The 21,787-nt window shown below is 36.0% G+C and overlaps 1 protein-coding gene across 8 annotated transcripts in view; it reads right to left on the reverse strand.

Moving 5' to 3' along the window:
- LOC128990556 (protein split ends-like) overlaps positions 1–21,787 on the reverse strand; it is a 101,031-nt gene that overhangs the window by 64,099 nt on the left and 15,145 nt on the right. For all 8 annotated transcript variants that reach the window (XM_054412978.1, XM_054412975.1, XM_054412973.1 and 5 more), the window contains exon 2: positions 12,387–12,608. In XM_054412978.1, coding sequence (XP_054268953.1) covers positions 12,387–12,608 — 222 coding nt within the window. The remainder of the gene's footprint in view (positions 1–12,386; positions 12,609–21,787) is intronic.

Genomic DNA, 21,787 nt, shown 5'->3' on the forward strand with positions numbered 1-21,787 from the left:
AGAGCGGATTTTACAAGGCTTATTTAAACTATATTTATAAATAGCGCGTCACAAAGTTTTGTATCGAACAGAAGCACCAGCGTCAAAACCGTATCGTTTAGAAACATCAGCATAAAAACTACATCGTTCAGAAACGCCAGCGTCAAAACTGTATCGTTTAGAAACAGTAGCATCAAAACTACATCGTTCAGAAACACCAGCGTCAAAACTGTATCGTTTAGAAACAGTAGCATAAAAACTACATCGTTCAGAAACACCAGCGTCAAAACTGTATCGTTTAGAAACAGTAGCATAAAAACTACATCGTTCAGAAACACCAGCGTCAAAACTGTATCGTTTAAAAACAACAGCAAAAAAACTACATCGTTCAGAAACACCAGCGTCAAAACTGTATCGTTTAAAAACAACAGCATCAAAACTACATCGTTCAGAAACACCAGCGTCAAAACTGTATCGTTTAGAAACAGTAGCATAAAAACTACATCGTTCAGAAACATCAGCGTCAAAACTGTATCGTTTAGAAACAGCAGCATCAAAACTACATCGTTCAGAAACACCAGCGTCAAAACTGTATCGTTTAAAAACAACAGCAAAAAAACTACATCGTTCAGAAACACCAGCGTCAAAACTGTATCGTTTAAAAACAACAGCATCAAAACTACATCGTTCAGAAACACCAGCGTCAAAACTGTATCGTTTAAAAACAACAGCAAAAAAACTACATCGTTCAGAAACACCAGCGTCAAAACTGTATCGTTTAAAAACAACAGCAAAAAAACTACATCGTTCAAAAACACCAGCGTCAAAACTGTATCGTTTAAAAACAACAGCATCAAAGCTACATCGTTCAGAAACACCAGCGTCAAAACTGTATCGTTTAAAAACAACAGCATAAAAACTACATCGTTCAAAAACACCAGCGTCAAAACTGTGTCGTTTAAAAACAACAGCAAAAAAACTACATCGTTCAGAAACACCAGCGTCAAAACTGTATCGTTTAGAAACAACAGCATCAAAACTACATCGTTCAGAAACACCAGCGTCAAAACTGTATCGTTTAGAAACAACAGCATCAAAACTACATCGTTCAGAAACACCAGCGTCAAAACTGTATCGTTTAGAAACAGTAGCATAAAAACTACATCGTTCAGAAACACCAGCGTCAAAACTGTATCGTTTAGAAACAGTAGCATAAAAACTACATCGTTCAGAAACACCAGCGTCAAAACTGTATCGTTTAAAAACAACAGCAAAAAAACTACATCGTTCAGAAACACCAGCGTCAAAACTGTATCGTTTAAAAACAACAGCATCAAAACTACATCGTTCAGAAACACCAGCGTCAAAACTGTATCGTTTAGAAACAGTAGCATAAAAACTACATCGTTCAGAAACATCAGCGTCAAAACTGTATCGTTTAGAAACAGTAGCATATACCCCCGTCGCAGCAAACCTGCATACTAAGCGAATTTCCATTTACCCGGCTTGATTTCTACTAAAATATTCCCTATACATTTTCAAATTTATTTCCTATTTAAATAACATTAATTTTAGTGAGTAGTTAGGTTTGCTGCTACGGGGAAGATGATGAGGTGTGTTTTTTCAATTGAAATATTGATAGCTTAGTATGAAATAAGCCAAATTGCCAAATTTGATTAAAATATATCCATAAACAAGCAAACTAGAACAGTGTATTTATTCTCCATAAGAATAACATGGGAATTTTAAATTTACGATTTTTTAAATTTTCTCCGTAGTCAATGAACATTCAAAAACACTTCAATATACTAAATTATTTGTTTTTTTAAGCTCTTCAAAATGGTCTAGAGAGAAATTTAGACATTTTAAGTTTTTAGGGTAAAAAATGAGAAAAACCCATTTTTACCCCATAAAACCCCCCATAAACCCCTGATCCCATGGTCCGATTATGCTGGTTCGCGAACTCATTCGAATAAATGTAGGTTTACACGTTTGTACAAAATTTCATCAAAATCGGATAAATTTTGCTCGAGTTATCGCGCTAACGGACACATATATAAATATATATATATATATATGAATTTGAACAGATGGTATTTTTGGCCTCTGGGGACCTCAAAACAAAAAAGTAAATCGGTCCCGGGTCTAGGTCTTACCATGAGACTTACGGTAATAGCTTATTCCCTATATGGGAAATTCGCTAAAACTACATCGTTCAGAAATACCAGCATCAAAACTGTATCGTTTAAAAACAACAGCAAAAAAAACTACATCGTTCAGAAACACCAGCGTCAAAACTGTATCGTTTAAAAACAACGGCATCAAAACTACATCGTTCAGAAACACCAGCGTCAAAACTGTATCGTTTAAAAACAACAGCAAAAAAACTACATCGTTCAGAAACACCAGCGTCAAAACTGTATCGTTTAAAAACAACAGCATCAAAACTACATCGTTCAGAAACACCAGATCAAAACTACATCGTTCAGAAACAACGGCATAAAAACTACATCGTTCAGAAACAACTGCATAAAAACTACATCGTTCAGAAACAACTGCATAAAAACTACATCGTTCAGAAACAACGGCATAAAAACTACATCGTTCAGAAACAACGGCATAAAAACTACATCGTTCAGAAACAGCTGTATCAAAACTGAGCCGTTTAGAAAAACATTTTCGTAACGACGTCGTTCTTGTTCAAAAACATTAGCTGCAAAAGTACACAGTTTCCGTCATAACTAGCAGCTTCACAATGCCGTCGTTCTTGTTTAGAAACATTAGCTGCAAAACTAAACCGTTTTCGTCAGAAACAGCAGCTAAAATATACCGTACAAAAGTAAACGTGCAGGGAAATGGTACAGAAAAATATTCGTTACGGGATCGCAATGACAACATCCCGGTTTTTCAACAGGAACACATATTAAATATTTAAAACAATATAGCCTAAGAGGGACCACCTACATTTGAATTGAAGTCGACCTAGAATAGCGCAATGCCCTCGGGACGTCAAGTACAATGAAATATTTGAATCAATCCAATTTAAAACTGAATTGTAAACATAGCAGGTTTAACAATCCGGGATTACTGTAAAGCATGCTTTTGCATGACATTTTCAACCGGGCCCTAGAGTAAAATCACTCTGATAGCGTTCAAAGGCCGCAAAGCCATTATGCCCGAGTGGTAGTGGGTGGGGGTGAATGAGGGAGTTGGGGGAGTTGGTGGACGAGGGTGCGTGCAGGTGCACACTTGCGACGTTGCCAGATCTCCGGGACTGACACCACATATTGCCTTGCGTGCTGGCATAACAGAATTAGGAAACTGTAAGAAATTTGTTCAGCCAAACTATAGCATTCGGCGTTTTAGCGTGCATATGAAGTTTCGACAAGAACGGGATTTTATACCTAAATATCCTTTACATTTAGGCTAATCTTCGACTATGAATAGAACTAGAAATTCCATTTTCATTGTAGTAATTTATTGAATGAAAATTGATGTCATCATTAATGTGTGCAAATGTACATGACCGATTTCTGTCGAACATGCCAACTATTTTGAGCAAAAATGAACTGCTCAAATGTTTCAAGGCGTTCCCATTGAAATACATGGGGTGCTCGTACCCAGCGAAAAACCACAAATCACAGGGTGACCGAATAATTTGTAACTATATATGATTGATGTCGTAGATATTAGCCTATTACGTTTTGAAGCTTAATATTTAATTTTAAAAAATACTCTGAATAGTGCAAAATAATAAACACTATGAACCAATATGAGGCTAATAATATAATCACATAGCATTGCAAGAGCATACCATATTTCTTAATCAAATATTGATTGAGTGATATTGAAATAGTTGGCATATATGCAAGACCAATTGCTTGTTATGCCAAGCTCTTACAGCCTTACTGGCTGATTAGTATTATAATGATTTTACTTTTCACGTTGTATATATAAAACCCCGTTGCAGCAAACCTGCAGACAAAACGAATTTCCACTATCATCATTGGATTTTCACCAAGAAATTTTCTTTAAAAGGATATATTTATTCCCTATTTAATGACATCTAGGCTAAGGTTAAATGAGTACTTAGGTTTGCTGCTATGAGGAAGTTAAAGAGAGTTTTTTTTTTAATGTTAATCGCTGAGTATAGGCAAAGGAAAAATATTTGCCAATGTTGATTGAAATCTATCTATAAACATTCAAACTACAACAGTTCACTTATCCTCGATAAAAAATTAAAATTTACAGTAATTGTAATATACTTTGTAATTAAGCGTACAAAAAAATGCTTTAATACACTGCATTGCTGCTATGAGTAAGTTAAAGTGAGTTTTTTTTTTATATTTTTTTTATGTTAATCGCTGAGTATAGGCTAAATGAAAAATATTTGCCAATGTTGATTGAAATATATCTATAAGCATCCGAACTACAACAGTTTACTTATCCTCGATAAAAAATTAAAATTTACAGTAATTGTAATTTACTTTGTAAATAAGCGTACAAAAAAATGCTTCAATACACTGCACTTAATAGTTTGTTTTTAAGCTCTAAAAATGGTCTAGAGACAACTGCAGAGTTGTAAGTAGAGTACAATATTTGTATTTGAACAGATGGTGTTTTTGGCCTCAGGGCCTTTCAAAGAAAAAGAAATTGGTCATGGGGCTAGGTCAGTATAAAGGGGGTCAGTATAAACCCACGAAACCTACGGGTTATCACTTATTCCCTAGGCCTATAGCCTGTGGGAAATTCTTTAAAATAGGAAATAGTACAGTAGTGATTCACTGATGCAATATATTTCCCACAAACACCTCAAGATATTCCTTAAAGATTAACAATTTGAAGAATTAGGCGCAAGTGTTTTTAATTGGTTTCATGACATAACTTAGCTAAGCTTGTTTTAAAGAAAATAAAAGTAATGGTGAGGATTTTCTATAAAGTAAAACCTAGAAAAACAGTAAGACTACTTCCTCTACTAATAACCATGCATACTCATTATTTAAAGAATTTGACACCTTTGTGCATGGTTGCATGGTGGAATGGTATTGTAGAAAAATATGTTACAACCAGTACGGTATTATAAGTTTTAAGAACTTTCACAAGACATAATAAAATATAAAAGAGTGGTTGTTGGAGAAGACTTGTATATATGCCAGTAGAATTTTTTTTAACAACAGGTAGAATCTTAATATAATATTATTTTACTTTTTTGGGATGAAGAACAGTACATATCGATTATAATTATTTTTTGTTTCTTTAACCCTTTCATTGCTGTGCAACTTATATTGTTGTGCCTCTTTTACTTGAAAGTGCTATGGAACAGTATATCGTTGTTTGCGTTTAATCCAAAAGTGCTAATATATTCTGCTGGCGCGACTTTTGATCTTGTGAGTTTAAATGGGCATATCGGTTGTTGTTTCCAAACAGCAATATTTTCTTTTGATTTCTCAAACGATCGAGGCTCAATATATCGATCCTTAGTACTTTTGAGATGAAAAAGGGTATTTTTTAAAAATCTTTTCTCACACACTTCGCTTCGCCCTTGTGACAAGTATAGCAGTTTCGGACGAAATAAGTAAATAAATCAAAGAATGTTTCAAAAAATTACTAAAAAAAGTCTAGGGCTAAAACAGAGCTAAGTTTAATCACCTGTCAAATAGATGTGTTGATGTCCAGAAACAATCGTTGACGTTATGGGATGTTTTTAGTAAAATTAATAAACCAATTAAAGGAAGCTATCTTGTTTGAAAGTTCTTTATTTCTTTGTTTGTAACTTTTGGTTTTGAAAATCAAACAGTTAATCCTTCTTTTACGACAGAATGTATACGATAACTGAGTAGGCCTATTGTTGTTTACCTTTAGAGAATTAAGGAATATTTTCCTTTTTCAGCAAGCTAATTTTTACACCGACTCGTTTAATTAATTTTACAGAATTCAATTTGCACAAAGCAATTGTTTTCATTTTTCAAGAGATAGGTATACAAAACATCAATCATTGTAGCCTAGGTTAATTGCTTTCCAATTAACAGAAATTGCTTAATGCATGAGGTGATGATTGGCATGGTGTGCACAGATGGTGTATGGCATGTAAATATTAAACTGGAGCAATTAGGAAAAAAAATTCCACAAAAACTATGTAGGTAGGCTACAAGATTAGATTGTGTTATTCAGTTTCCAGTAATTCAATTTGCCAATGACATTTTATTATAGAGGACTTGCAAAATACACACAATTCTTTCAAAATGGTATTTAGTTCATATCTATCTATATTAATTACGTAAGCCGATTCTTTGCGCCAAAATTGTGGGCGACTGGGAAGTCGTAGAACGACGGGAGGGGGCTCAAATTAGAGGGCTCAAATTAAAGGTCTCGATCCCGTGACGGCGGGAAAAATAGTGAAATTCCCAAAATCGTAACAAAAAATTAGATATAACGTAAAATGTTCTCCATGCATTAGAAGCCATTTACTGCTGATTTTTGTTTACTTCAACACAACTGATCGTGATTTATCATCAAGCAATATTACATTTGGATTTAACTCATTTGCCAGTAAATTATGCAATGTACTATATACTATATAAAACCAGGGAAAACTAACTATAATTGAGACTTTTTCGTTAGTCGTTACGTCTTAGAATGTTAAAATCAATTAATTTTACTGTGCAATTTGCAAATTTGTGTATTTCTATGTAAATTAGCCAAGCGCATGATAAGTAGTAGAATAGTAAGTAGTAGGAGATGGCTAAAATCAAAGGAATCGGACTTTGAATGGCTAAAAAAATAATGAAGTCTAACCATTTTAACAGTCAATTATTGTAAAAGTAAAGTAATTTGTATATTCTATTCGTGATTGAAACACTTCAGTTTTACATGTTTACAAACAACAACAACAATGTTTTGCTTTGTTTACATTTTATCACATTTGAAGGTTATTGTTGAAGAAATGTTTTAACATAAAATGGCCCCTTTGACTAAATAATCAACGATGAAATAGCCCAAGTAGCCCATGCATGCTTTGTTATTTTATAAAAGCTGAAAGTGTCTCAGCCAGCACATGCTCCCAATTCAGTTAAGAATGATCAGCGACTATGAAATTTGGATCTTGGTTACTATGGCAAGAAGAAATATAAAGAAATACTTTATCATGGTCTAAACAACGAACCCACTGAACGTTTAAATAGGCCTATTTTGATAGAGTGTGTAAAATCAATCACAGCTTTAGGAGGAATACCACCGGGAACCGGAGTTTTGCCAACGGGTGTCAGGTAGATGGGGGGGATGCCTTCGGCCACCTCTTGGTGCGGAGATTTGCCAACGGTGGTGGTGGGAGAAAGAGTGTGACGGAGGGAGGGAGAGCGATTGTCAGGGATGTCTACGCTTGGCAGTTGTGCGCTTGTCGCAGTGGGTTAGGTTAGGTTAGGTTAGGTTAGGTTAGGTTAGGTTAGGTTAAGTTAGGTTAAAAATTCAATACATTTCCTTTCACAGTCAGAGGTAGGCCTACATAACTCCATTACTTTGAACACAGTCAGCATCCTGCCTGGTTTGTCCAATGTCCACCCCTAGCGGAAGCCACCCTCACGGTCACGTGTAACCTCTCTCTCTCCCCCTCCACCTCTCGGGCAACCCACAACCGTTGGCAAAACTCCGCAGTATGTGGAATTCATGGATGGGACCCTTTCTACCTGATACCCGTTGGCAAAACTCCTATACTCAATACCACCACATAAGCTTACACAAAGAGTAGTTTCTATTTTATGCTTATCAGAATCGAAACTAGGGTTTAGTTTGGTCAGCATTTGCACTAATTTAGTTGCGCCTTTACAAAAGGAGTAGAGCCATAAGATTAGAAATAATAACTATGGGCCAGGGTACTAATACTGTATACTAATGTATTATAGTTTTTTTTTTTTTTTTTTTTTTTCCCTAGGACGCTAGGCATGACCCCAGAATTGTTTTTCATATAACTTCAGGCTAGACCTAAGGGGTTGCGGCATTATCACATAGATAAAATCCATTGGTGATTTGGCGGGATTTGAACCCAGGACCTCTGGAACCAAAGTCCCGTGCTTTAACCACTAGACCAGCTCGCTCCCCCAATGTATTATTAGTAGCACTGTATCTATTCAGACACAGATAATTTTATTCTGAGTTTGTTTAAATATTACAATAATTTGTTTTACATTTGAGCTTTTTAGGGACTTATGTCCCTACAAGCCACTAGTATTTATTTAGTTGCATAGAATTTAAATAAAATATATTAGCCTAAGTTAAGACATGGGATGGGATAATCAGGGGCAAAGGCTACCTAAAGAATCGGGGTAGCAGATTTTTATCCCCCTGGAAATTTACCCCCTGGGCAAACTTTGCCAATGACATTTTATTAGAGGACTTGCACAATACACACAATTCTTTCAAAATGCTATTTAGTTAAAATACTTATTTAGTTGTACAGAATTTTTAGCCTAGGTTAAGACATGGGATGGGATAGTAGGTGGCATAGGCTACCTAAAGAATCGGGGTACCGGTAGCGGATTTTTATCCCCCTGGAAATTTACCCCCTGGGCAAACGTGACGTCACAAACCAGGGAGTAAAATTCCGGTCACAAACTTTTGAGTTTCGCGACTTCAGCTCGATGGATTAAACGCGGAATTAAACATATATTTTCACGGTTGTGAATTTATCAGAACACGTCAAATTATAAAAACCTAGAGTGTGCGGCCCGGATTTTTACCCCCGGAATTTTACCCCCAGAATTTTACCCACCGGATTTTTACCATCATAATTTATTTGTAACATTAACTAATCGAACAGGTTTTCAATTTTAATTTTGAGATTCTAGTAGGCTATTAGGATTCGATCTTTTGAAGCCAACTGTTGGTTAATATGACTGTTGACTGTAAATCCTTAATGACGTATAAACAATCAACTGAATGATAATTGTTTCGAACATTTCTTTAACGATTTATTATACAACCGAGGTAAAACAATGTTTTTCGTTTGTATTTTAACAATAACAAAATATGCCTTATTGTTTCTTCAGGCACAAACCATGAGCTTGTAATGGCTTGTACTGAGAAAGGTCATCAAAATACATGTTGTGAAATGTACGTTTGCCCCAAAAACAAATCCCGAACATCAAGATTAAACAGCGAATTCTTTTTACTTAGTTGAGATTAAAAAATGATTAAATAAAAATAGGCTACTAAATAATGAAATGTTTACAATTAATTAAAAACAGAAATAAGAAAATCAATCCTTCAATTTCTAAAATTGGCCAGGGGGTAAAATTCCGGGGGGTAAAAATCCGGGGGTTAAATTCCAGGGGTGAAAATCCGGGGGTTAAATTCCAGGGGTGAAAATCCGGGGGTTAAATCCGGCCCGTACATCTTCAGTTGTCTAAACGCTAGTTATATGGACAGGGGGTAAAATTCCGGCTTTTATCGCTAATCTAAATAATCACGCTCTGACTATTTTCATTATTTCAAATCCGCTGGGGTAAAATTCCGGCCGCGAACAAACTTTTGGCCACTACGTCATAGGTTACTACGTCATAGTGACGTCAGCTTTGCCCAGGGGGTAAAATTCCAGGGGGATAAAATTCTGGCGACTCAGAATCACTATCCTTAGGAAAACCTTCAGTCCTAATAACCCTTGAAATCTTGTAATTAACAGAAAAAATATGGTTTCAATTTTAAGGTAAAGCTTGGGTCTCCTTACCTCTTGGAAGTAGTGAATGATTTAAATATTGGTACCTACGGATGTACGCAACACTGTAGAATAGGTATCATCTATTTAATTAAACACATGTTAATATCCAGCAATCACAGATAACCTTGAAGTAACCTTGTGTTAGGCCTATACACATGGAACGGAAGGTAGGTAAATTGGCCGATGACGTATTACAATTATTGTACTTTATTTAAAACCTCTTATTGGAGTAAATGCTTAGTTTTTGTGACCTATTTTGTTTTATATTTAGCGCTATACCCTCAATGAGGAACATGTTTTAAAAAGGCGACCAAAGGAGAGTTTTAAATTAGCATTATCATTTCAATTCCCACCTACATGGTATATTAGAATCAAAAAGATTCTGGTAACTCTTTACCCCTTGACATGCAAAATTAGATGGTTTTGTAGGAAAAATAACATTTTGCTTTCTATTTATCACAACGTCAATGAAATAACAGTAGTCCTATCTTACAGCACATAGTATAACCGTAATTGTGAAGAATACCAACTAAGAAAGATGTACACTTATTAATTATTCCCTCCCTAGAAATTAACAGCCTTAGAACTATAACAGCTGTAAACCTGTTTCTAAAGCATTTTCTATAGTAAAATGATTGTCATGGAATGTTTGTCTCTAAATATAAATTCTGTGTATTTGTTCACCAAAGGCTGAACAAGGGATGTCCATTAAAGAAGGTATCCATTGAGCTCTTGTTACATACAATCATACTACCGTACTTCAAATCTGAAACCAAGACAGAAGCATTACATCATCCACTACGATTCTAGACAGGTCCCGCTCTTATGGTCATAGTAGCAAAAAACTAAAAAAGGAAAATTAATGCAGGGCCAAGTACAAATCACACTTTGATTACATGTTTGTGGGGTGAGGCGTAAACCGCTATTGACATCCGTCGCCGTGGATGATGTAGAGGAAATCGGCATGCGGATCATGGTATAACTAAATGAGATATGGCCAAACTGATAAGGGTCCTGTAGTTTGAGCCTATCAAGGACAACAATATGATAGTCTACAGATTGATTCACTCACTTCGGTCCAGTCACAGTTCAGTCTCAGTTGCATCCGCAATTCCTCAGTCAGTTGGTTTCAGTCAGTCTTCCGTCACTTTATTTACAGCGATGTTAGTCAAGAATTTTTAATTCAAACACAATATTCTATCAAATTTTTATCATCCATCTTGTCGATTGTTACAAACAAAATACCTACCTACTTAAAATATAAAATGACAAAAACACTATTTGCTAACCTCAAACACGTACGTCAAAGGTGGGAAGAAATCTGAAATTGAATGACAGACGTCGGCAGAGTAACTGATAGACTTGCATATGAAATGAACTTTTTTTTGAATGAAACGAGACTGATCTGTGACATGCCGTAAGTGATGTGTGTGAATCGAAAATCGACCTTTAAACATGTAATCAGTAAGCAAGATTTCCTCAACTTTAATTCTGTCTGGATAGAAACAAATGATCAAACTATCCTCCTACAGACGTGTGGTTCTTCTTAGAACATGGAACATGGTAGGAGCAGAAGCATTGTTTTTCCTTCACATCGTTTACAACTGCTATCATGAGACTCATTGCTGTATATGATTAGGAACCGACTTAAATATTAGTGTAAAGAATATGCCAATGGTGATTTAAAATGGCTCACTTGGCGGTGACAAGAGCTCAACAGATTTGAACTAATTTATGGATAGCCCGAGTATAAGTAGCTAACAGTACATCAAAGTTATTTCCAGAAGAATAAGTTCAATAAGCTATGGTCACTTTGCAAAATATGTGGTATAAAATGAATATTCTATTTCAAACCGTGGCTCTTATATAGTGTTGCATGCTTATTTGCAAAATCTTGGAACAAGAATCCAACAACACTACAACTAAGCATGCAATCAAGACTGTTACTTAACTGCACCTTAAACCAAACAGAGAAGGAAAGGATACTATTGGAAAAGGAAGAGGTCGGTCTACTTACCCTGGTTCACTATAACGGGGGAAACACGAAACACTAACTTTGCACTGACACAGACACAAAATAGCACGGGTAATCCACACGTAATCCAGGAGCGTATCCAACACTGTATCCATGGGCACTTCACTGACCGAACCATCACACTGGGAGACGGGATAGAGGAAAGGTAGGGGAGACACTGTCGAGCGAACCACAGTAGTGCTTACTGATACTACTGGGATTGTTAATGATCAGTTATATCACTCGACAGTTTTAGAATGGAAAATTAATCAAACTCGACTCCATGTATACAATAGTGATGGCAACAATGGAATATGTTGAGATAATAGCTATGTAATCGTTGGCATCACCATGGCAACACTGAAGCAAGTAGTATTAGGTACTTAGCAAACTATAAAATGCACTAAAATTAATATCCTAGTTGTATTGTTATTTAAACCCCTCAACCATTGCTTGGTTATCTGTACAATTGGTTGGAGATAAAATTTTGACTGCATAAGGTTTAAATCCCAATCTAAGGTGCAATCAAAGCACAACTGAAAGGGATTGTAAATATCTTTACTATCAATTTTTCTCAACTAGAAAGAAAATATAAAATCTTAGTCTCTCAAAGTACCAGACCAAGCAAATGGCTCTCAAGGTGGCAGACCCTAAACTGAACTAGTTTCCTCCTCTTAGACTTACCCATGGGAGAATCTTTGAGAGGAGTATATGGGTGCAGTGGAGCCGGGAATGGCTGCAGGCTCATGATACTCCGTAGTCAATGTCCGATCCTCGAGCTTCTGCTCATTGTTGTGTGCTTTGGACGCTGACTTGATATCCATAAAGGATACAGTCGCACACACGCCCGACCCTTCGTCATCCTTGGCCCTCGGCAGAAGTTTGACACTCTGCACTCGACCATACCTGCAAACAGGGACAATATTTAGCTAAGAGAGTTGTGCGAAGACTCTATATCCTTGAATACACTAGCATTTCATCCCTCGTGAAGAATGTTGGAATTGCAGGTTCATTCTGCAAACAGACTTGAATTAGCAATTTTTGTGTGTGAAAAGCCATGAATCTCTTCACCCGCTTGTAGTTGGAGGCTTGTACCCGCCTTCTAAGGATTCTTAGGAAAATTCTTAGGAAATTTAAAAAATAACTACACAGTTTAATGAGAGATTGAAATCTTGCTATAACTATTCTAGTTATTCTACCCTATTTATATAGTTACAATACACTTCTGAGCCAAAATGATTTCAGGAGGACATACTAGCATCAAGGAGACCAAGTGAGTTTCTTTGGCTTTAAGGGGCTTGCAAACTTAGTTGGTAAAACATATTCAATCCCTCAAATGACAAATTTTTGAGTACCTACCTACCAAAATAACGTCTCCATCAAAAACCATATAATGAGCTATAGTTTGAGACATAAAGATTGGACATTGTGCACTGAGGCACAGAAAACATACTAGATGTTTTCTGTGATTGAGGTCTCTAAAATACAAATCCATAAACTATATTTTTGTATCTTCTCATCTTCTGCAAAAGAATTGACATTGGGCATTGAGGTCTCTAAAATACAAAACCAAAAACTATATTTTTTGTATCTTTTCATCTTCTGCAATGTAGGTAGTATACACAAAATCAATTTTCAGTTCCCCAGGGTTCAGTATCAGACAACCTCTATTTCTCTATTGCTTTTTATTGATTGCCCAAAACCCAAACTGCATTGATTTGTGTCCTTGTTGGGTGATGAATTATGTTAAACATGTTGAGAGATGGACTGTAACCTGTAACCAACTAATTAGTATACGACCTGTATCATATAACTCTTGACCTAAACAAGTAGAAAACCATATTAAGTACTGTAGCTTTTATGTCTGCAATGAAGCATTCAACCTTGGTCTATAAGGGCTGAACACTTGTAACAAAATCGAGTCCCTTGTTATTTCAAGACCAAACTTTAGGTAAACAAGGGAATGTTATGTTTATAGTGAAAATACTTAACATCATTCACATAGGCTACTTGAGATTTAAATTTACTATTTGAGCTGTTATCAATTTGTTGTTTTTTTCTTCAAATAAGTTAAAGACATTATTAGAGAGTAATAGGACATAAGGATACTCAGACGAAGTGTCACGGAACCTAAATAGCTCTAGGCATTGGGATTTTAAAGCACTTTAACGAAGGCTAGTGACTTGCATGTTCCTTATTTTTTATAATGCCTCATGTACCTACCTGTACAATCATATTTTATAGTAGGCCTACAATGTATTAAATATAAATAAATATAATTTCAATTCATAGTGACAATAAATTGCATCATTATCAACGAAGAATACTTTTATCCAAATAAAACATAATCTCAAATTATACAGGAAGCAAGAAAACTACTTCAGCGTTTTCACATAATTCGTAGCGACGCATAAAACTTGTATTAGAACATGCATGGAACGCGGAGTAAAAAACTGCGCAGTATTTATTGAATAAAAACCCAAATAGAGGGAATCTGCGGCGGCCATTTTGGTTTCCCCCGCCCCCCCGACGACGGGCAGTTCTGATTGGCTGACGACTCGCCTCGTGCGTCACACGACATGAAAGTGGCCTCGCTTGTCGCCTCGCTTTATTCTCATTCCACCGATGTGCCTTGCAGGAGAAACAACACCTACAATGTCACCTGCACAAGTTCCTTCACCAACGTCACCCAAACCTGACATAATTGTGGTGCTGCTGTGGTTCGTCATATTTTTAGTTTTATTACTTGCATTTATTAAATATTTCTTCGTTCCTTTAGATAATATTGGCAATTCCGCGTCGAAAGCGAATATGAGCCTGCTTATCAAGAAGCTGATTGAAATAATCCGAAACTCGACTGAGAACCGTATTTGACTGACAACAAATTTATTATTTCCATTTAAACATTTATTTATTAGTTTAATTAAAAGATGATGTACAGTATTTAATCACGAACAATCCTCGATTTGCTCAATTGGACATGTGTATATTTATTTAGGCCTACGCCATGGCGTCATAGGAGAAGATGCCTTTCTGGACGGTGCAGATATTTATGCGATATAGTCCAGTCAATTCGTCGTGGAAATCTACCTTACGTTACAAAATATAACTGTTACGAGTTTTTTCCTTAACTTTATGTTTTTTGGGGCGCTGAATCCGAATCTGAACAGATCCAACAAAAATTCCTTGTGCGTTTTGAGCTAGACGCAAAAAATATGAAAATTTTTGCTGTTTTTTTCAGTTTTTTGCTTATAACTTGGAAACTATACATTCTACTAAATTTTACCAAATATGAAAATGAAAGATCATGAAATTTCCTACAAAATACATATGTATCATTCTTTATCAAACGCACAATTAGCTCGCTAGAGTGCGCTCCAAAAATAGAAAAATATCACATTTTTGTAAAAAACACGTTTATTGCCAGATTTTCACATTTATTACTGAAAGTACGCGTTTATTGAAGGTGGACTATGTAAGTAAATTAAGTTTAAATACTTTACATGTAAGCCCCAATTAGTGTACAATTAAAAAATATCTAATTTATTTCAGAACAAATAAGAGCAAAGACAATATTTTTTTCAGTGACTTTTTCCACTGCAGTGGAAGACCACTGCTTAGAGTCCCTCAAATGCGGTTGGTGTTCTTCTGTACAATACGGTTCAGTAATATCTTGCTTTTCCTTGTGGTTGGTGCGCTGATAGCTGGGTAGCTATTAATGAAATTATTTTAATGAGTTTAAAGTTATCGGTGGACAATTGAAATTAAAGACACTGATTTAGTTGTTCACTGGTTATGCTGAATTTAATATTTAAAACAAATCAGTACAAAGACAGAAATGATGTTAACAGTTTGGAATACAAAATTATTGAATTGAATCGAGAAAAAATAACAAATAAGAAAATAGCTCACTGTATAAATGAACGATTTCAATATAAAAACAAAACTGTCGGAGGACGCTTGAGGTGTCCCTGCCGCGTGAGTTTTGTTTTAAACACTGATTGTTACACTTTAAGCATCCCCAAGCCCTGACGGGCAAGGGAGGGATATTAGGAAGTTGCTTTAACAATATGACGAGAGCTTCCTTGTCTTCGATCCCTAAATTACTTATTTGTTTGTTATTCTTCAATTGTTTACCTTATTAAAATTAGGTGTGATTATTTGTTTGTATTACTGTATTCTCTTTTGTTTATTTTAGCTTAAAGTAACCAATCAATAGTTTTATTAATACTTATGATGTAAAACGGGGTGAAGCTCGTGGGTAACAGCTAGAATATGGTATACGCATTTTGGGATAATTGTTTCATAATGTAAAAGGAATGTTACGTGATGTGAGACACATATTAATGAACATTTAAGTATTATAAATAGCATTCAACATGAGAATTCCAATTTCAAGATTTTGATGGATTCTGTGTCGTCCCTCTGAACTCGGTATTCTCTGCTGTCTACACTGTCTACATGCTGCTCAGAGATTTTGAAGTGAACACCACAAAACCTTTCCATCTCTTTGGTAATGTGAATTATGGATGTGTGCATTTGTAATCATCTAAAGGATATGCTATCAGAAATATTATATACATTCCAAATCTACCCTTAATTTTAGTACTTCTCATGAGGAATTGCTCTATTGTTTTGTATATAAAGGTGCCATACCATAGTTAATCGGGACGACGGATTGTGAAGGCGTCTTACAAGTGAAATTGGCGTTTTATATCACGTCAATGTTTGTAAAAAAATAAAAAGAGAATATTTTATAATTAGCTGTTTATGTTAAAACTGTGTACGATAATGCTTTCTTATTCAACTTACAGGTTGACCAACCATAGGCTACTGTATGGTTGTAAAAATAAATGTCTAACTATGGCAAGTTATGTTTCACAGAATATTTGTCCTTTCGTTCATGATAAATTTTAGGTGTTTTTGGTGAAAGTAATTATTTAAGAGTGGTTTTTTTGAAGCTAGAATTAAGTTAAATAGATAGTGAAATAAGTTACAGAAGGGAAGATGAGTGGAAACGCTGTACTTTTAATAATACATGTGAAAATATGGCAAAAAAGGTGTTTAAAACAATGTAAAACTTTTGTCTTTTTGGATCGGGTCCCAATTATCGTCTTTGCATCTATTTGTTCGGAAATAAGTTTCGATATGTTTTAGTTGTACACTAATTGAAGCTTACATGTAAAGTATTTAAACTTAATTTACTTACATAGTCCACCTTCAATAAACGCGTACTTTCAGTAATAAATGTGAAAATCTGGCAATAAACGTGTTTTTACAAAAATGTGATATTTTCTCTTTTTGGAGTGAGCTCTAGCGGGCTAATTGTGCGTTTGATAAAGAATGATACATATGTATTTTGTAGGAAATTTCATGATCTTTCATTTTCACATTTGGTAAAAGTTAGTAGAATGTATAGTTTCCAAGTTATAAGCAAGAAACTGAAAAAAGTGCGAAATTTTTCATATTTTTTGCATTAGTTCAAAACGCACAAGGAATTTTTGTTGGATCTCTTCAGATTCGGATTCAGCGCCCCAAAATACATAAAGTTAAGAAAAAAACTCGTAACAGTTATTTTTTGTAACGTTCAACTACCATTTGACTGGACTAATAACCCAATTTGGAATTGGTGTTCAACACTGATCATGATCAACGAGATATGTCATCCAAATCAAGATATCTGCACGTCTGAGGGCTTATGTCTTCATTATCACTTCAACACAGGACTGGTTATGGAGGTCATCTTCGGTATCATCGCCACAGACCAGGAGTTTACCTAGGAAAGAATCCTGCATTGCCCCTTGGATCAAAAACACGCCTAGAAAGGGTTCTGGCGTGTCTTCTCCACTACACTGCCACACAAGGGTACCTAACAAGACTGATTATGGGAGGATTTCTTCGGCATCATCGTCAACAATTCACCAACGAAAAAATCTACATGACAAGAATTTACCAACGAAAGGATCTACATTACAAGGCATGAATACAACAAAAATGAACAAATTTTGTATGATGTACGAAATGAAAAGAAGATGTGTAAACAATGCTCAAAAAGATAAGAAATTAACACGTTGAAGGAGATTTGATTCATATTGGTTGTTTATAAGGATTGAACATTCATATTGAATTGAAGATTGGTTGTTCATATTGAATATGTTGACCGTTTTGTGTTGAAGTGAAATCTGTGATATAATATAATGTTCTTGCATTTATCTATAATAAATTTTTTTACGTTTGTTTACCAAGGTGTTTTTATTTAAAAACCACCTTGACCAAACACGTACTACGCAGTGTCGACGAGGAAAACAGCGTGCTATCAGTGTTAAACCATACAACATTCGTAACATATCGTAATGAAACATGGATGGGAAGCGGGTGGGACGACCGTTCAATACCGCCGGGCCGGGTGTCGGCAGTGGCCCGTACCTCACGCGCCTCCGTCCCACGCTGGCACGCCATGTTGCCAGATCGTGCAGCTTTCTCGTCACAGCCGTCGAGCCGTTCAACGCGGAAGAGAAATCATGTGACTTGACTGGGCCACAACACTCCACTGGAATCGTGTAACGAGAGCTATCTGTTTGAATAAATAGTGCCACACTCCTTGCAAGTTCACCAGCTTTCACGACTCTGAATTGTTTGTTTGATCAACACCATATTGTTTACATTTTCAACGTTGAGACAACAATTGAGAACACAATTCTAATTTAGTTCATTTCCGGTAAAGGCAAATTACATTATAAACTTTAATTTGACTCAGTGAATTATGCTATATCAAGCTTCTCAGTGAGATAATATCACATCGAGAGCTTCACTGTGGCTCCATGAAGTGTTATGTCAAATATAGGCCTAGCTTATATTGGTAACAATACAAAGAGGATTCGACAAAGTGGTCTACACTAAATGATTTTTTGTTGTACATTAGATCGACGTTTCTCTCAGAAGTAGAACCACGACTTATGATAAAAGAAAAATGCCTTTATTTGTGCAAAAGTTATCTCAACAGTAACACACTGATTTACATACACAGTCGTTAATGCCTTTTAAGATTTTGTGCAACGAAAAAAGTAATCGTTGCAACAAGCAAACCTAGATTATACAAAAACAGCACTCCTAAAAAAAATAGCTAAAAAGCACAGCCAATTCTATTGATACGCAAAAGGGTGTTTTGAAACAGGCAATTTGAAACATAGCGGAGAGCAGACAGGAGAAACGGCAACATGGCGTGAGTCAGGCCATCAGACGTGACCCGCCTGCAGAGAGAGAGAGAGAGCTGCAATAAAAACATGGCTACAACTCGAATTTGTACTGATGTAATGGGTAGTATTGAAATTACGATGTAAATTACCACTGCACCCCTTTTGGTCCTTGCGTTGTACGAAGTTCCGCTCGCCCCATCCAAACATCACAGAACCAAAATACAATCTCTCGTTTAATAGACACGTTTTGACATAGACTATGCAGGGTGTCCACAGAAAATTTGTCATTAATTCCCATGACTCGTCCATTGATTTCTATTACTCACGAACTTAACTCGAAAATTATAATGCAACATGCACACACAAATAATACTACCTGGACAAGTTATTAAAAAAAAAAAAAAAATACTGAAATGAAATGTGTATTAACAGATGACAATGAAGTAGGCCTACAATAAATAGGTACAACAATGAACTAATAAAGTCATAAAATAATACAACTGTAAATTGACGGCCGACTAGATAATTGAAAGGTCCCCTCATATCCATTAATTATTGGAGATTTCCGTGCCTTTTTGCCTATTTCCGTGACTTGCAATGACCAGATTTTTTCCCATGACTATCTCTGACTTTTCAGAATGTGGACACCCTGACTATAGTTTGTTCAAATAACGAAGACGCTCGGGGATGCGGCCTATGCGGCCAATTAATGCAAACCATATCAACTGCTCGCATGCATAGGCCCGACCACCTTCATTATTTGAACAAACTATAGTGCAATAAGTAACATGTATTTAATTACACTATGTTCCAGGTCGCCCTCAGAACGAGGGGGGAGGTGGTTTTAGTGGGTAGTCTGCCATCGCGGCAGTTAGTCCCACACTACCCTTGCAGGAGCAAGGGTGTGCGTAAATGCATTTTACACCTCCCTATCAAATAAACTAAAAAAAAAAACGCGAAAGGTATCGAATTAATCGTTTTAGAGTGTTTACAGTGTTGAGACAAGTCAATAGGGTCTGAGAACTTTTGTTTAGGTCTTCTGTAAAATAAGTTTACAAAATCCAAATATAACTCTCGGAATTGGTTAGTAGTCAATAAATAGTAATAATGATCATAAATAGTCAATAAATAATAGTTAAATCGTAACGTTAACTGTCCCCAAATACCAAGCAATCTACACGTTACCGTTTACAATCGAATGGACACACATTTACAAAGTAATTGTGCTTAGGACATTTGACAAAAATAGATTTCGTGAATTGGGATTGCGAGTCGAGTTTTCTAATAGATTAGCAGTTGGATTTTATTATGACGAACATAGATCGTGCGGAATATGAGACATATTTTCTAAGAAATCCACCGCTACTTGTGTTACACACACCTTCCTTGTACTGACGTGTCGTATGACAGTGCGTGGGTGGCAGCCAACTGTACAAACAATCAAACAATAACGTGGCACATCTAGGCCAAGAGATTTCGATTTTATCAACTGATCGAACCTTTGTTGTTTGACTTCAATATTACAGATTCTTCTGCGCTTTTGTTTAGTTCATCGTGAGTGCTTTTTACACGTTTAATGCACATATGCAGTAGTCTACGTATTGACAGTTTTTTGTGTAGTTACTCCTCAATCAATGTTTTTCAGAATCGGTTGAAAAAATATAACAATTCAGGGACTAAAACAGTTCTTCTAACACAAGTTCATAAAACATTGCATTGTTGCACACTGCACACACAGAAAAACACTTTTCAAATAATGTCTACCAAGTATGTGAATCGATTTCGTGGTTGGTATACTTGGTTTGTAAAATTACTTGCCCTAAAATAACTAAACACATTGTTTGACATTGTTGCAAGGTTGATTACCACAAAAATCCTTGAAAAGCTGTAGAGACATCATACAAAGGGAATTCTGCTGACTCAAACTATGACCAAAACTGTAGATTAATTTTAAAAGACGTCGGGTTCCTAACTTCGTTACTATGTCCTGAACAGGTTATCACTATATCAATTACGTCACTCTTGGTCATTGCTTTTCGTCTAACGTAACAAAACAACGGGTGTTTCCCAGCCCCAGTGTTGCCAACCGAGTGAAAGCGAGTCAGGTTCTGGAGTTTTTGTGTTGGCAGCACCTGTTGGGAAACATTGCTGAAATCTGCGACCCGGGAAGTGAACTGGATGGAACAGTCCGTGAGATCATATCAGGGGAACAATGTTCCCTCCCACCCCCACACTGACTAATGATAATGATATTTCCCTGCAAGACGCTACATCCATCCCGAGATTCTAATTGCATTCGCATCATATGAAGAGTTCTTGGTTGAAAAAGCTAAGCTCATTAATCATGACTGGTGGTGATGACTAGATTTTCTACACTTCTTCCCGTTGTGTGCTTTTCATAGGACATGTATAATGTGAATTTTTGGTGTATGTTACCTATTCATTTACCATAGTTTGAAAGTATCAGACATACAAAACTAGAACAGTTTTCCTAAACACTTGATGATTTGATCAGATTTCATACATTTCAGATTAAAGTAATCGATGTGCTAACTTGCCCAAGAGATCATCGCGCTTATAGATTTTTAATAATATCTGCAGGGTTTCATGTATCAACTTTGAGCTACCAAAACATACAAAATATTTCTCCGATGCACTCACTGTATATACAAATCTTTAGCAAAAGGTTTGTCTATATCAAACTAATTAATGCAGAAATGTAATCGCTCTCAAACTCTGGGTACGATTATCTTTTGTGGTCGCAGAGATGATCTTAAGTAACAGCATATCTTAGTAACGAGGCTAACACATGTAGTTTCACTATATTCTACACACATTTATGATTCTCTGCAATGTTTCTTTGGCAAGACACTAACTCCTCATCAGCAC

This window comes from Macrosteles quadrilineatus, unplaced genomic scaffold (assembly GCF_028750875.1).
Source record: "Macrosteles quadrilineatus isolate MER2022 unplaced genomic scaffold, UCM_ALF_1.0 Scaffold_3__2_contigs__length_128488019, whole genome shotgun sequence".
NCBI classification, from domain to species: domain Eukaryota; kingdom Metazoa; phylum Arthropoda; class Insecta; order Hemiptera; family Cicadellidae; genus Macrosteles; species Macrosteles quadrilineatus.